At 41.7% G+C, this 17243-nt stretch overlaps 1 protein-coding gene across 1 annotated transcript; it reads right to left on the bottom strand.

Moving 5' to 3' along the window:
* Positions 1–10: 10 nt before the first annotated feature.
* LOC124271115 (gamma-aminobutyric acid type B receptor subunit 1-like) lies at positions 11–14507 on the bottom strand. Its single transcript, XM_046706183.1, has 6 exons — positions 14089–14507; positions 5837–5974; positions 5196–5366; positions 2488–2589; positions 881–947; positions 11–129 (listed from the first exon to the last, which is right to left on the bottom strand). Exons 1-5 carry the CDS (start codon positions 14299–14301, stop codon positions 882–884), a joined length of 690 nt encoding a protein of 229 aa, XP_046562139.1. The 5' UTR covers positions 14302–14507; the 3' UTR covers positions 11–129; position 881.
* Positions 14508–17243: the final 2736 nt, after the last annotated feature.

Raw genomic sequence — 17243 nt, forward strand, 5'->3', positions numbered from 1 at the left:
CTCCAACGCCCGGGCCATCTGGTCGGGGGTGCAGTCGATTGTGGCGTCAGCCTCCATGTACCACTTGACGTTCAGCCAGCCAATCAGTATCCAGATCACACGGGGGTAAATCAGACCGATCTTGTAGCTCTGAGGGGTGAAGTGTTGTAGTTATTAGTGAGTGTGAGCGAGTTTAGTTTCACGCAACTTTTAGCAATATTTTAGCAATATCACGGCGGGGGCACCAGAAACGGGCCTCACACATTGTACCCATGAGGGGAATCGAACCCATTCCTCCGGTGTGTCGAGCGAACACTTTGATCACTAGGCTACCCCACCGCCCCTATAAGTTGTTATTATTATATACTCAAAGGTTTAACTATGAGGCATTCGTTAAAAATATCTACAAAATCCACTTCCAAATATATTTGGGTAATATCGATGTTAAAGGATGGGGAGAATCCTGAAACCAAACATTACATTCTTGTGGTCTTAACGGGAACAGCGCTGTACAGGAACCATATTCAAATTATGTCTAAACGAAGAGACCATAATGTGCCAAACCACTCTGGGAAAGTTCTTTAGGAACGCACATGGAAACTTGGAATCACAGAATGCGATGGGGGTAATGTAGTTTCTAACAAACTCAAATTATAAGTTTCACGATGGACAAAAGGCCAGATTGATGCAGGTCTCTCCAGCACAATAGTGAAACCCACAAGCGTGTGTATGATGCCGATGAACCACGAACCATCACCCGGGAGAAATTACAATTCGAATCTAAAATCTTCGGATCCTCGAACACCTAGCGACTGTAATTCTGGGGCAAACTAAGCGGCAAGGGACGACTGGGCCCGAGCTCTAAAATTTCCTATTTATTATGTACAACCTTTCAGATTACCTCACACAGGACGTGTCTGCCCTTCTCCGGGTAGAACCCCCCCGACAATAATCCTGGCATCTTTGTCCTGCAAACAAACCATAACTTTCTCGGTCATACACTACAGTGTTAAAGTATTTCACTATCAGTGGGTACAAATAAAAATTATAGTTAGGGGAAAATGGGTTTTGATATGGATATCTCACTCATTACACTGACATTCCTAACTTCGGAACACCAGGCAGATTGACAACAAGTACCATCTTATACGTCGTGTGGAACCACCGGCCTTTTGCACTTCTTCTACACTTCCTATCCACTAGATCACAGAGAGGGTCGGTCTGAAAGTATACACTCAGGGGCAAAGAAACGATACCAAACCTTGGCGCTACCCACAATCACATCGCCAGGATCTTCAATTGTAGCCGACTTACAATAACCAGGCTGTTGACCCGTTACAGACAGACAGGCAGGACACAGGACAGGCCAAGGAGTGGCAGACCTCGGGTCACGACCCCAGCTGAAGTCAGGTACTTGCGTACCCTGCATTTACGCAATCGATTCCTCACTGTGACATCATCAGCATTGACTGCGCTGGGTCATCGTATCAGCCGAAGGACGGTGTCCAGGAGACTTCGTTAGCATGGTATCCAAGCCTACAGACCCTACCGTGGTGTAGCACTGAGGCGCCTCCATCGATGTCGACGTGTGAGATGGGCACGTATCTTTAAAGGTTGGCAGCGCAGACAATGGGACAGAGTCTAATTTACTGATGAGAGCAGATACCTCCTGAATAGACTTGACGGCAGGACAAGAGTGCATAGATGCAGAGGAGAGCGGACGGCACGTTGCTGCGCGCAGGAGTTTGGCGTTTGGCGGTGATGGCGTTATGGTGTGGGGAGGGTATGTGGAGACAGAAAGACAGATCTGGTTGTTGTCGAGGGGAATCTGAATGAGCAGTGTTTTATCGACCAAGTCCTTCGGCCAGTTGTTCTACACTTCCTGCAAGAGAACCCAAGAACCGCATTTCAACAGGACAACGTCCCATGTTACACAGCTCAACGTGTTCAAGACTTTCTCATCGCCAACGACGTTGTTGTCCTGCCATGGCCATCACGCTCTCTGGATCTTTCACCCATTGAGCATTTGTGGGGCCATCTTGGGAGACAGATTCGTGCCAGGCAGGTTGCCCCAGTGAACAGACAAACCCTCATCCAGGCTTTGAAGGAGGAGTGGAACAGGATACCTCCTCATGTGTTTAGACGTCTGACCTCATCTGTTCAACGTCGTGTTAGAGCCCGTATCGATGCCGGTGGTGACCACACTCGATATTGACTCACAGGAGCGTCTCTGTGTCACTGACATTGACTTATCTAATCATACTGGAATGATCGAAAACAGGACATCTGAATATTATGGTTTTTTTGCAAATTAACTCAAACAATTATTGGCCTTGATTGATGAATTTGAATTCCCATGCTCCTCACCTATTTCTCTTCAAATTACAACATTGATTTTCTGTTTATCTTTTGTCATCTTTTAGTAATTAGCCTCAATAATATGGTATCGTTTCTTCTGCCCCTGAGTGTGTATACTGTCAACAGTACAACACTATTACTACGCGTTACCTTCAGTCGTTGTACTTGTGTTACGGGACTATTTTTGAAGACCTCTGATGTCACGACGGTAAGATTTTCCATGGAAAATTCCTCCAGCAAATTATCGTTCACCTGTACAAAGAGGATCAAGGAACTGAGGAGAAATTATCATAATGTGTTGCGAGCTTAACCTGACTGTGAGTGGATGTTATCTATGAGATGTTAAACCGTTGATCAACAGCCAGATTATTGACTCAGTTCTATTCAATATCGTTTACCTTGATACATTCCTGAAATATTATTCACACCTGAAGTCTAAAAACCCCAAGATTCTTGAGTTGTTTCAGTATCCCGCGGTGATACCCAGTATTTAAGCTGGTTCCAGTTGATGTGGCATCTACAGTAATAGTACAAAGCTATTGTCGTTAATCCCTGTCGTTAAGATTCTGGTAAAAGTTGATATGGCATCTCATCTACAGTAATAGTACAAAGCTATTGTCGTTAATCCCTGTCGTTAAGATTCTGGTAAAAGTTGATATGGCATCTCCGGTACCATAATTATGCTTGTCATTGATTCCGATGTAGCAGGCTCAAATGAATAGCCTAAAAGTTCACACAGAGTGTTTTGAGTCAAAATTCAAGTAAAAACAGTCTCTATGGGCATTGATCACTCCCGTCGGGTTCAAAGTGTTTACAGTATTCTGCTTCTGTTAAGCGTTGGCGCTGGAGGTTTTATATGTTTGTGTGACGTAAAAAGGCAGTAAGTGATTGTCGACATTTGGTAGATAGCCATGGAACAGCTATCTATATTCCAAGGGATTAACAAAATTTATCAATTGCTCGTTTCAGTTATGAAACATTGGACCCTTAAAAGAATATGTCGCAGCTATACAATTGTGTTTACCAATATCAAATATATCTTTGGTATATGTCTCCAACAATATATTACGTGATTTGGATTTCATAATTTTGAGATTAGAGGCTATTACAACTGAACACTGTATGTTCTTTACATAACTGACACTTGTGTAAAATCAACACACCTTGGTTGTGTTTACCTATAACATGGATCTGTTTGTATGTTCGATGTTCTGAAGATACCCGGTAACGGCACATAGATTTTTGTTACCAACTAAAGGAAATCTTCAACACATTATTTTGATTATATTTCTTGGCGGATCCAGAGTGGGGGTGGGGGTGGGGGTGCACCCCACCCCACCTCCCTTTTTGCTGAAAGTTTGTTAAATGACCATTGAAACTCGGGTGAAAATGAAGTGTGCACCCCTCCTTTTCTCAATAGTGTACACCCCACCTTTCTCGAAAAGCTGTATCCGCCCCTGTATTTAAATGTACCGTATACAGTTGTGGGTCCTGATCAGAATGTGTAAACCCTATATTTTAATATGGAAATAATAGTCTTAGTTATTGAGGATGAAAAAGCTGTCGGACATAAGGACCTGCAGAAAACAAAGTTGTGGGTCAGAGTGTTTTCCAGTCGGCTTCGTGTTTAAGGACCGAACGCTGATCGTATGTAACAAAAGAAATCTCGATATCTCGTGCAAAAATGACAATAATGTCTCATCATATATTTGTGAAAGTCCATAGAAATAGGTTGACGTGTTGTAATCTAACACAGTAAGTCCCTTGCTATTTGGTATCGACTCACGCTAACATTCATCTGCTACAGTGATATAGGTAATCAAGTTAACTAGCTTTGTTAGTTTAGACTGGGTTTATCAGATTAGGTTGTGTAGATATTTAAAAGCCAGGTCACTAATTCTTACTGGGTTACATGGTGGTCCAAAAACCAAAACAGATAATGGTGATACTATAACGGATGTCATTCCTCCAAGGGCGTAGTCGTTGGTCCAGGTAGACGTTGACGGAAATGGGTTGTGGCTGCATCCATTGACCTTAATATTGGCGAATTATCTGTTTGGGATATCGAGTGCAATACTGGGCCAATCCTTTATTTATAAAATAAGGTCCTGACTTCTTGTCGGGGTTCCACTCCCCCTTTCTATCAGCTCGTCAAGAGTTCCAAACTAAGACACTGTCACCCGCGGTGCCGATGTTGTAGCTTTTTAGTTCTATGTTGAACGTTGGCGTTATTCCTCAATTTCGTACGCATCACTTGGGATTCTTGTGCGTAGAAGGGAACTTACGTGTTTGACCGATTACATTCTTTAGGTTGAAGGTGGTGGCACAGATTGATACACACACACGCACGCACGCACTAGAATCGACCCTCAGCATAAGCCCTAGTCAATCTAGAAGTATTTGAGCCAGGGGTTGAGTTGAGCCAGTTTTACGAGGTACATTGGCGACACTTCATACTGCAATATTCTCCTCTGTTGTTAGTAATCTGATGGAGTGAACGGTAAGAGTGTTTAGTTACTTGGATTTGAGGTACACTTATTTGAAACTATATTGTATCATATGTATCATTAAAATAATCTGGGAGTATTTTACCAAATTCTGAAGTCAAATACGCATGTTAAACCCTGACTCCGTACTTATTCCGGTTAGAATTGTTATGTTATCTACGGCACCGAATGTATATGAAAAACCCGCTGATATGGTATGTCCTGTACTACAAGAATGTCCATCGTTATCTCAGCAAATGTTCTGGTATGAGTTGATGACCACAGTCAAAAGGGTAGTGACTGCTATTGTAACAGCATGACCTTTTCCCAGCCAGGCTGACAGATACAGTAAAGTTTAACTTGTAATCTCACCAAGGTAAAGAGCTCGTAGTTCTGGTAGATAGTGGCTACCCGGGACCAACCCAGCTGTTTGAACATCCGGATCCGCATGGAGGTCACGGCGGTGTCCGCAGAGGCCAGCCGCATGAACTTGGGGAAGCGTGCTTTGTTGGACAACGCCGGCGAAGAAGAACCGTAGGACACCTGGTGCCATAAGAACATGTATTAGCCTCTCTTTTGTACCTTTTGTACAAATATACCTGTAGATACTCCGTGTACATAATGGCTACATTGGCTTCAAAGCCCAGCACCTATACGATGACCTAAGGGGACCACTATCTAAGTTTTAGGCTTTAAGTAAGACAAATCTGTAAACTGTCTTAAAAAGAGGTTGCACAGATAGGTCGCCTGAGAAAAGGTGAGGCCCAACCTACATGTACAAAGTTCCACAGACTGGGTACCATGGAAAAAGTATGACTTACCTGCACGACGTTCCATTGACTGGATGCCATGGCAACAGTAGGACTTACCTGTATAAGATTCCACAGACTCGGTGCCATGGCAACAGTAGGGCTTACCTGTACAAGATTCCACAGACCGGGTGCCATAGAACTAGTATGACCTACCTGCACGAGGTTCCATAGACTGGATGTCATGGAGACAGTAGGACCTACCTGGACAAGATTCCACAGATACGATGCCTGGGAGGTTGCCTGGGAGACAGTAGAACATGCCCCGCCCACGATGACGATCCTGGTAGGTCCATTGTACAGGTTGTCTGTCATGGCTCGGATGCCTCGGCCGGCACTGCACTGGCAAGGACATGAAATGTGTAAATCTACGCATTACCCCAACGTCATAACAATTTCATAACAGTCACTACAACACACACGGATATCCAATGTATGTGATATTGTGATTAGGTGTAAGAGTGACCGGAAACTGATAATCACATCATATACTATGACACGACAAGATACGGTATTTGATAACTAGGTGTCAAAACTATTGACATTTATATCGTCATGGAGATAAATAGGTTGTCAGTGTAGAAGGGGCATCTGACGTCAGATTTTACTTGCCAAATCTTGCCAAATCGTCCTACGTCCCATTACGTCATTTGCCATGAAAAGTAACTCATTAATATCGCGCGAATCCGCCTCTGTTCAAAGGTAACCCGGATTCGACGATGTATATTCCTAATCAAGCGTCCAATATCGACTTGGTTCATACATCCAATTCTTCCTGCAGAGCATCGCCAAGTTCGTTGAGATGGGTAGTTGGTGTCCACGGTTAACACCTTTCGAATTTTATGACGACCATGTGATCATCATTAAAAACACTTGAAGGGGACTGGCGTGTACAACTTGCACTAAAGCCACAACACGTTGTGCATGTAACAATACTTTTCTACATCCAAATACAATCGTACAACCTGATTCCCAAAACGATGTCATCCCAAAATGGAATATCCTCTACCTTCACAAACATACTCAATCAATGTTGATATGAAAATAATGAATGCTTTGAGAGTGCATCACTACTTGCACTTCCTTATGACCATAGTCTCTTTCGTATAGTAATCGTTCTTGAAAGATGATTGGTGAGTTAAGTGAAATTTACATGTGTACAATGTTCATTTTCAAAACAGGAAACACGTCAAGAAACAAACACTAACAACTGTGTGATGCACGGTGTTTGTCACAATCAATGTTTTACTGTGATTTATCCACCTTCTTGAAAGTCAAAGAATGACGCCCCATGTACGTGTATGGGGATACTGCGTTGTGCACGTGCATCCCATGCGTAGTGTTTAGGGGTGGTTATAAAAAGAAATGGCGGTGCGTTCATAGTGCGTGAGTGAGTTTTGTTTTACGCCACAATATTCCAGCTATATGGCGGCCGCGGTGCGTTCATAAGATGTCTGTCTTTGAAAAGACTTCCTATCCAAATTGAGAGTTCAGGTTCCCCTACTGTTTTGAAGAGTATAGTATTTGTAAGTCGAAACATTTTAATGTTACTTCTAAAAGAAGTAGATGAAAAGAATAGTTAGATGTCGGGTAAAAATCGTTTTTATGGTGTTGGTAGGTAACATAAGAAAAATTCCGATGTCAAGATCTTGATCTATCAAGAAACTGAATCATGGAGGTTGCATCACCAAGGTACTGTGATGCGCCTGAATACCTACTGACATACCCTGGTGGCATACGTACATCCACAGAGAGATGGCAATATATAAGGGCCAATGTGAGAGATCGATTTTGAGTTTAGACAATGTTTAGTTGCATGCAACATTCAACAGACAACTTCTCTCACTGCTACACCTGACAATAGATTGTTTGAAATATTTTCTATAGACTGCTAGGGAAAACATTGAAGACCACGAGGAATCAATTGTATTTTTATAGTTAATTTTTATATTAAAAGCTCAGAGGCATCGGAACAAACCGTGTTGGTTATCGAAGACCATCATGAGACGAATACTTTGCCGTACGAGTTCTTATAGTAATGATGTATGTGAAAGACCGCGAGGAAACGCATCCTTTACCGCCAAGGTTCGAATAAAAAGCACGATGATTCCATGAAACACCCCGAGAACATGCATTATTTACCGCCAAGTTTCGCATGAAAACATGATGACTCCATGAAACATCGCGAGAAAATGCATTATTTACCGCCAAGTTTCGTATAAAAAGCACGATGATTCCATGAAGCACCTCGAGAAAATGCTTTATTTACCGCCAAGGTTCGCATAAGAAACATGATTCCATGAAACACCGCGATAAAATGCATTATTTACCGCCAGATTTCGTATAAAAAAATGATGATTCCACAAAACACAGTGATAAAATGCATTATTGACCGCCAAGTTTCGTATAAAAATCATCTTGATTCCCCCCAAACCGTGAAGAATTGCATCATATACCGCGTTGTTTTCATTAATAGTTCGCAAGGATTCGCATGAAAGGCCACGAAAAGACGCGTCATTTTCCGCGACGGTTTCCATTAAAAGACATAGTAAAAGACTAAGAAGCATTCCATAAAACACTTGAGTATCAAAAAGCCATCGGAATGGCTAATAGATTTACATATTATGAAATTTGTTCGCACTAAAACCATGTCAATATTACACAGGACAATTAAACGACGGCATTTAGCAGTGACAATCACTGAGATTGTCTGTCAACACCATAGCAGTGTGGTAGTATTTACCAGCCAGCCAGTATATCGACATATGTCCACGTTCATGTGTGAACATCTTCCGAATACAATGTATAGGAAATCAGGTTACTGAATTAATAGACAATGCCTCCATTATATCAAGGGCCCATAGAAATATTGCCATTAGGATTCCAGAAATGACGGTCTTTGCTTACTAAGGCACACAATAACCGACTACATCAGGGTTTGTGAGGATTTATTGGAACAAAAGACCATCGCCTAATGGACTGTCAAAGGTTTTAGTTACGTATTGATCTGGGCTCAAACATTTAGTCATTTAAAGTTTCAAATATATGTATTAATCGGGTTTTATTACAGTCATTGTTTTTTATCGAGATTATCTGAAATGTTTCTGTTGACAGTAAACAGTTATATATCAAGTCTGCTCGGTTACTACAGAGCGATCTAGATATACATGAGTAATGTATATCTGACACAATGTAACCAGGTAATATGGCTAATAGCCATATTAACCATTTTGTGTAATGGTTTGTGCTTCAACGACCAACTGAGAGAGTGAGTTTAGTTTTACGCCGCTTTTAGCAATGTTCTAGCAATATCACGGCGGGGGGCACCAGAAATAGGCTTCACACACTGTACCCATGTGAGGAATCGAACCCGGTCTTTGGCGTGACAACGACCAAATGAATTTCAGTCTGAAATACTGGTTGTATAACACTTCAGTCAAATGACTTCCAGAGTTCACATATGGTATACTTTCTCAGTTGAATACAAATTCTAGTACTTTTTGGTGTTGAGACCCACCAGGGATTGGAACCCGTACTCTCGGAGGGAACCTAATCGCCAGCACACAAATGTATTGAGCATTCATAGCGTTCTCCCGTGTACCTGTTGCCACTTTACACTTATCAGACGTGACCACACAACACGTGATCTGGAATTACATTGTTGTGGGAACCACTGTGGCTAAGTGGCGCATTTTGTTATATGGCGAGGGGCACTGGGGTAGCTTAGTGGTTAAAGTGTTCGCTCGTCACGCCGAATGCCCGGGTTCGATTCCTCACATGGGTACAATGTGTGAAGCCCATATCTGGTGTCCCCTGCCGTGGTATTGCTGGAATATTGCTTAAAGCGGCGTAAAACCACACTCACTCAGTTTTATATGGCGATTAGGTAACTCAGGTTGAGAGCATGGTGTCGAAATATATTTTTGTCAATTTGCTATTTGTTGGTTCCAATCCTGAATGCGACTCGACCAAAAAAAGTACTTAAATTTTGTCTATAGGTCTATTCCAGATTATCGCAAACGTTACTTACGTTACATTTCACTTACTACAATTCCTTGCGTAGTGATAACCTTTAAAAGGATTTATCAACGTGTCCCTCGGGATTCTGTGAAAAAGACTACCTCCCCGGTCAGGAGTATAAAGTCCCTTGCTCGACTCCTGGGATGCATGTTGCTGTGTAAGTGTACATGTAATACGTCGTAGAACAATCTATTGCTGCAACCGTACAGTGAAACCAGTTCCGAGTGTTTAGGTCCAGATTGACAAAGTATGTATTACACAAAGTCCAGTTTCTACAAGTTTGCATACGTGATATTCAGATCTGGAGAGGTTTGTTATCAAAGATTTGGTTTTAGCGACCTTAGGATTACTTGATTTGAACGGTATACATATTTTCATACACATTGTGTACACATATACATATACACTAGACGCCAAAAGGAACGTTACCCCCATACCTTTATGTATTACTGAAAAACTATCACAGATATTTTAGAAGGTTTTAGTTTACAAGAAAGCTTAACAACACAGCTTTATGCAAATCACGAAAAAACATTCTCAAATGCATTCATATTTGGGTGAAATGCATCTTTTAAAGAAGAGTTAAAGTGTCCTATATTCGTCCATGCCGAAATAAACCAATAATAGTGATTTTGATGTCCAAAAGAAGGTTGAAATAAAAGTCTGCTTTGGGACAATGATAAACCATTTAAAGTCACCATTTTTCAACTGTTAGGTGAGGTGAAATTGGGTTTACCGTCGTACTGGAGAAAATTTCGCTCATATGACGACGTGCATGCGTGTGTATGTGTATGTGCGGCTGCTTGTACTAGCCCAGACTGAAGCTGGTTTTATAGTGCTAGCCCACTGAGATACCAGGCCGCAGTGAAGCATGAATACCCACTCAGACACATTATTCTGACTCCGAGCCGACCAGTCCTTGTTGTATCCATTAATGCCGAGCGCCAGGCAGGGACCAACAAGTACCATATTTTAACGTATTTTGGTATCACGCGGTCAGGGAATTCAACTGTTAAAACAAGACACAACTGTTGTTAGAGTTTGTAAAATTGTAAAATAATCATTGCTATGATTTTCTGCTGATTTGCATTAGTGAAAACAAGTAAAACGTGTCTTTGATATTGTGAAAAAATCTACAATTAACTTTTTTAACATTTTTCCATTTCCATTTTACACATAGCAATATCAATCGCCAAAATGCAGCAATATTCAAACAGTATTTACATCCATTTCACATGTAGAATGATTCTATAGAGCCTAGAAGACATGATCTGATACACAAGTACGAGAAATATGCCACGATTAACAGCTGAAGGGAGAGAAAGAGCCATTGGGATGGTGCAGATGGGGTCGACATACAATGCTGTTGCCAACGCCCTCGGATGCCACCGTATCACGGTTATAAGACTTATTCAGGGCTTCAGACAGACTGGGATCGCCGTAGACAGACCAAGAAGTGGACGTCCACGCATCACAACGCCTGCTGAAGGTACCTCCGTCATTAAGGAAGGAGGGTAACCTTTCCTTTGGCGTTTAGTGTATATATACATTTATACATTCAGTGCCCCGTGAAGATCCGGGTTAGAATAGGTCTTCAGCAACCCATGCTTGTTGAAAGAGGCGACTAACGGGATCGGGTGGTCAGGATCGCTGACTTTGCTTAGATCGATGCCCATGGTTTTGATCACTGGATTGTTTGGTCCAGACTCTATTTACCGACCGCCGTCATATAGATGGAATATTGCTGATTGCGGAGATAAGCAAGAAACAAAAAAACAATAATACATTAATTTATGGACCAGGGCGTATATATACTTCATCTTTCTAATTATTTGTAAACAGATGCATAACAAGATACCACAGTTTCCATAATTTTCACCTTGCACTTTATTGTGTCTATTTGCTATTTATTTGTTAAGGGCAAATGATGCCATGACAATAGCAGAAAGATCGTGAAATGTTCTTAACACCAGGACAAAACTCTGCTATAATTGATAATGCATTTCGATTATACTACACCGTGTCGACAAAAGCTCGCACAGTGACAATCTCGTTGTTGAACAGCTGGGGCAATGGTGCCGACAAGCCAAGGTCATATTCAGGGCATATCTTGGATTCGAACCCATAACCAGAGGTCCGGGTATCTAAGGGACGCGACTAAGTGTTGCTCCTTACACAACTGGCATAACAAACGCTGTTAAACAATGTATTCACAAGAAGTGATTCTAAAATCTTAGTAGTGAAAGGGTGAACCCGAACAAACACATAAAATATGAAGCTGCAAATCTCAGACGCAGGTTTTAAGTGGTAATATTCTCACATCGGAAGGTAATATTCTAATAAATCTTGCATATAAAAATGTCTGCATTCAAATAAAAACCCTTTAACATTGAACACGACAAACATATGACTACGGGGACAAGGGCAGGGACGGTTGAGGGCATTGATTCTGTAAGAATTGGGTTATAGCCATATACGTCTTCCATCGATCTGAGGTGACCAATTAACTGGGGTAATAAAACAAGAATTGAAAGACAATTTGCTTGGTTGACTTAATGAATAATTAATTATATCCTGAAAGTTGAAAACAAATATGCAATTTTATTTTCCGTAGACGTTATTGATGTTCGTTTCAATACAATTTTGACGCAATTGAATATGTTCATTCTATACTATTTCTGGTCCGTTTGGGTTGTGTTTAGGTGGCAATTAATGCAGCCAATTCTAAGGAATATTTTATGTGTGTTTTATAATCCATTTACAATATGTGTATGCAAAAGGACCATTAATTCCATAATTCAAATACGAAAGATGTTGTGGCAATTCTTTTCTCAACGATAACAGCAAAAAAGAGGTTTGCAGTAAAATAAATTTACAGAAACGACACAACAATGGGAACAATAAAATGTTTTACACATACAAAATGGTTGCATTAATCATTCATTGAACGCATAACCACAAAAGACAGTATATCGGCAAAGATACAATAACAGTAAGTAAATATATGTAAATTATACATAAAAAACGTATACCTACAAACGGTAAATAGACAAAGTACAACATCAATGGTTACATAAATCAGTTACAGGCAGTGTAACCAATGGCAAATAATACTCCACACGGTTACAAACTGGTTCTGTAAATCATAAATAGAAAGTCAAATCGTATAAATATAGTAGTGAGTGGATATGGTTGTACGGGCTTTTAGCAATATTCTAGCAATTTCACGGTATGGAACACCTGAAATGGGCTTCACAAAATGTACTTAAATAGGGTATCGAACCCGGAGTTTCGGTATTAGGAACAAAGGCATACATTTAACAAAAATACGTCAGGCTGACTTGGTTGACACATGTCATCATATCCCAAATGCATAGATCGATGCTCATGCTGTTGATCACTGGATTGTCTGGTCCAGAATCGATTATTTACAGATCGCCGATTATTTTCAAAGTGCGGCGTAGAACTAAACTCACTCTCTTACTCACATGAGGACATCGGACGTTGTTTAAATAGTTTGATCTTGGTAATAGTTCTTAGACCTCATGCAGAACATATCATCTGATCTGGTCCAGATTCGATTATTTACAGACCGCCGCCATAGAGCGGGAATATTGCTGAATGCGGCTTTAAACAACAGGCGAAGAAAACAATCAACTTCAAAATACACACAACGTCTATATAGCAAGAAAATCTGCAAAACAGGTATATCAATTATATAAATAAAGTATGAACACAAAACTCGAATTATGCTGCGGGGCGGTGAGATAAAGCATAAACGACATGGATACATTTTTGTAAGGAATTACATGTTGAAACTGACATGGATAAACAAAGGTTAACATATATCATGAATAAGATTTAACCACCAAACAGAATTATTCGAAATACACAGGAAACGATTTTATCAAATATATTTAGCATGTGTAATCACAAAACACATTAAATCGACATCGATTCGAAACGGTTACATAAACTATATATTGATCGTGTAAGCATAAAAATCAAAATATATCGACACGGAGGCAAAAAGGTAGTATGGATTGTTTATGCGAGTTAAAAGAAATATATTAAACGGTTATCTTCAATATTCGTTGAAAACCACAATATACGTATAAATAGACACAGAATCAGTAGTCCCCTATTGAGTATCTAACCAATAGATAATCGACATATATGCACTTATATCATGTGAAGAATGAGTAACAACGGGAAAAACCGTAACTGAAATAGGCAAAACGGTTATTCAAATCAGAAGATATTCAACAAAACATGAAATCGACATAGGTACAAAACGGTTACATATACCATACATGAAAAGCGTAAAAACCTAACACAGTTAATCGAGAAAATGAACATTTACAGATTTAGATAGTATTAGATATAGTTCATCTTTAGATATTTGATGTGAACTGAAACAGATCAAGGCCTCTTACGTTTGAGTTGCTCCAAGTGAGGTTGAGGTTGTATCCGGGGAGAATGTCGTCCCTGCTGTTGATGTCCTCGATGGCCATCTGGACAGCAGTCAACAGACTCTGCCCCCCATCCCATTCCCCTGTAATGGGGAGCAATCCAAGCACGTGTAGGTCTGTTGTTGGTGAACTTGGTAGTATTGTGACCATCACAGACACGAGGGACAGAAGGAGCATGTTTCAAATCTGTGTAATCCGAACCACTGTGCGATTAAAACCTGATGGTCATGACTGCATCTTGTGATGCTGACACGCGTAACACCTTTCATGAACCACTATTGATGAAATTCGTACTGGAGGGAGATAGCAGTCGCTGTGTAGTGGAAGAGTCCAGTGTGTTACAGGTGGGTCAGGTATACTGGAGGGAGATATCCGTCGCTGTGTAGTGGAAGAGTCCAGTGTATTACAGGTGTGTCAGGTATACAGTCGTGAGATAGCAGTCGCTGTGTAGTGCAAGAGTCCAGTGTATTACAGGTGTGTCAGGTATACTGTCGTGAGATAGCAGTCGCTGTGTAGTGCAAGAGTCCAGTGTATTACAGGTGTGTCAGGTATACTGTCGGGATATATCAGTCACTGTGTAGTGGAAGAGTCCAGTGTATTACAGGTGTGTCAGGTATACTGTCGGGATATATCAGTCACTGTGTAGTGGAAGAGTCCAGTGTATTACAGGTGTGCCAGGTATACTGTCGGGATATATCAGTCACTGTGTAGTGGAAGAGTCCAGTGTATTACAGGTGTGTCAGGTATACTGTCGGGATATATCAGTCGCTGTGTAGTGGAAGAGTCCAGTGTATTACAGGTGTGCCAGGTATACTGTCGTGAGATAGCAGTCGCTGTGTAGTGCGAGAGTCCAGTGTATTACAGGTGTGTCAGGTATACTGTCGTGAGATAGCAGTCGCTGTGTAGTGCAAGAGTCCAGTGTGTTACAGGTGTGTCAGGTATACTGTCGTGAGATAGCAGTCGCTGTGTAGTGCAAGAGTCCAGTGTATTACAGGTGTGTCAGGTATACTGTCGGGATATATCAGTCACTGTGTAGTGGAAGAGTCCAGTGTGTTACAGGTGTGTCAGGTATACTGTCGTGAGATAGCAGTCGCTGTGTAGTGCAAGAGTCCAGTGTGTCACAGGTGGTAGTGGAAGAGTCCAGTGTGTTACAGGTCAGGTATACTGTCGTGAGATAGCAGTCGCTGTGTAGTGCAAGAGTCCAGTGTGTTACAGGTGTGTCAGGTATACTGTCGTGAGATAGCAGTCGCTGTGTAGTGCAAGAGTCCAGTGTATTACAGGTGTGTCAGGTATACTGTCGGGATATATCAGTCACTGTGTAGTGGAAGAGTCCAGTGTATTACAGGTGTGTCAGGTATACTGTCGTGAGATAGCAGTCGCTGTGTAGTGCAAGAGTCCAGTGTATTACAGGTGTGTCAGGTATACTGTCGGGATATATCAGTCACTGTGTAGTGGAAGAGTCCAGTGTGTTACAGGTGTGTCAGGTATACTGTCGTGAGATAGCAGTCGCTGTGTAGTGCAAGAGTCCAGTGTGTTACAGGTGTGTCAGGTATACTGTCGTGAGATAGCAGTCGCTGTGTAGTGCAAGAGTCCAGTGTGTTACAGGTGTGTCAGGTATACTGTCGTGAGATAGCAGTCGCTGTGTAGTGCAAGAGTCCAGTGTGTTACAGGTGTGTCAGGTATACTGTCGTGAGATAGCAGTCGCTGTGTAGTGCAAGAGTCCAGTGTATTACAGGTGTGTCAGGTATACTGTCGTGAGATAGCAGTCGCTGTGTAGTGCAAGAGTCCAGTGTATTACAGGTGTGTCAGGTATACTGACGGGAAATATCAGTCACTGTGTAGTGGAAGAGTCCAGTGTGTTACAGGTGGGTCAGGTATACTGACGGGAAATATCAGTCACTGTGTAGTGGAAGAGTCCAGTGTGTTACAGGTGTGTCAGGTATACTGTAGGGAGATAGCAGTCGCTGTGTAGTGGAAGAGTCCATTGTATTACAGGTCTGTCGGGAGATATCCGTCGCTGTGTAGTGGAAGAGTCCATTGTATTACAGGTGTGTCAGGTATACTGTCGGGAGATATCCGTCGCTGTGTAGTGGAAGAGTCCATGGTATTACAGGTGTGTCGGGAGATATCAGTCGCTGTGTAGTGGAAGAGTCCAGTGTATTACAGGTGTGTCAGGTATACTGTCGGGAGATATCCGTCGCTGTGTAGTGGAAGAGTCCATTGTATTACAGGTGTGTCAGGTATACAGTCGGGAGATATCAGTCACTGTGTAGTGGAAGAGTCCAGTGTTTTACATGTGTGCCAGGTATACTGTCAGGAGATAGCGGTCGCTGTGTAGTGGAAGAGTCCATTGTATTACAGGTGTGTCAGTTATACTGTCGGGAGATAGCAGTCGCTGTGTAGTGGAAGAGTCCATGGTATTACAGGTATGTCGGGAGATATCAGTCGCTGTGTAGTGGAAGAGTCCATTGTATTACAGGTGTGTCAGGTATACTGTCGGGAGATATCCGTCGCTGTGTAGTGGAAGAGTCCATTGTATTACAGGTGTGTCAGGTATACAGTCGGGAGATAGCAGTCGCTGTGTAGTGGAAGAGTCCATTGTATTACAGGTGTGTCAAGTATGCAACAGAAAGCAGAACCAGCATAAAAAGATATATTTACGCTCGAATGTATCTGTTACAGTACGAACACATGTATTTAAACTTTTCTTCTCTTTTTATATTTATAAGCAGGAGACAATCTGCAGTTGTACACATCTGATGTAATTCAGATGTAACATATCTTTTTGAGTTTCAAACATACAGTATATTTGCTATCGTATTTGACTGCATTTCTGTTTGTTTACATGTCAGCGTTGTGTGAGGCCTCCGAGTAACGAGCGACCTCTTTTACCTCTATACTACCCCACCACCCCTCTTATATACTAACGGGGGCGGTGGGGTAGCCTAGTGGTTAAAGCGTTGGCTCGTCACGCCGAAGACCCGGGTTCGAATCCCCACATGGGTACAATGTGTGAAGCCCATTTCTGGTGTCCCCCGCCGTGATGTTGCTGGAATATTGCTAAAAGCGGCGTAAAACCAAACTCAGTTATATACTAACGGAAAAAAGTAACTGTGCAT

Source organism: Haliotis rubra, unplaced genomic scaffold, assembly GCF_003918875.1.
Source record: "Haliotis rubra isolate DU_JTF1 unplaced genomic scaffold, ASM391887v1 Scf1573, whole genome shotgun sequence".
NCBI classification, from domain to species: domain Eukaryota; kingdom Metazoa; phylum Mollusca; class Gastropoda; order Lepetellida; family Haliotidae; genus Haliotis; species Haliotis rubra.

What these genes read in the sequence shown, in the direction of transcription:
- LOC124271115 (XM_046706183.1), bottom strand. Translation starts at nt 14,301, where the DNA reads ATGCTCCTTCTGTCCCTCGTGTCTGTGATGGTCACAATACTACCAAGT. An exon ending in TCACTTGGAGCAACTCAAAC is followed by an intron (nt 5,975 to 14,088) that starts GTAAGAGGCCTT and finishes TGTCCTTGCCAG; the next exon opens with TGCAGTGCCGGCCGAGGCAT. An exon ending in ATCTGTGGAATCTTGTCCAG is followed by an intron (nt 5,367 to 5,836) that starts GTAGGTCCTACT and finishes TTATGGCACCAG; the next exon opens with GTGTCCTACGGTTCTTCTTC.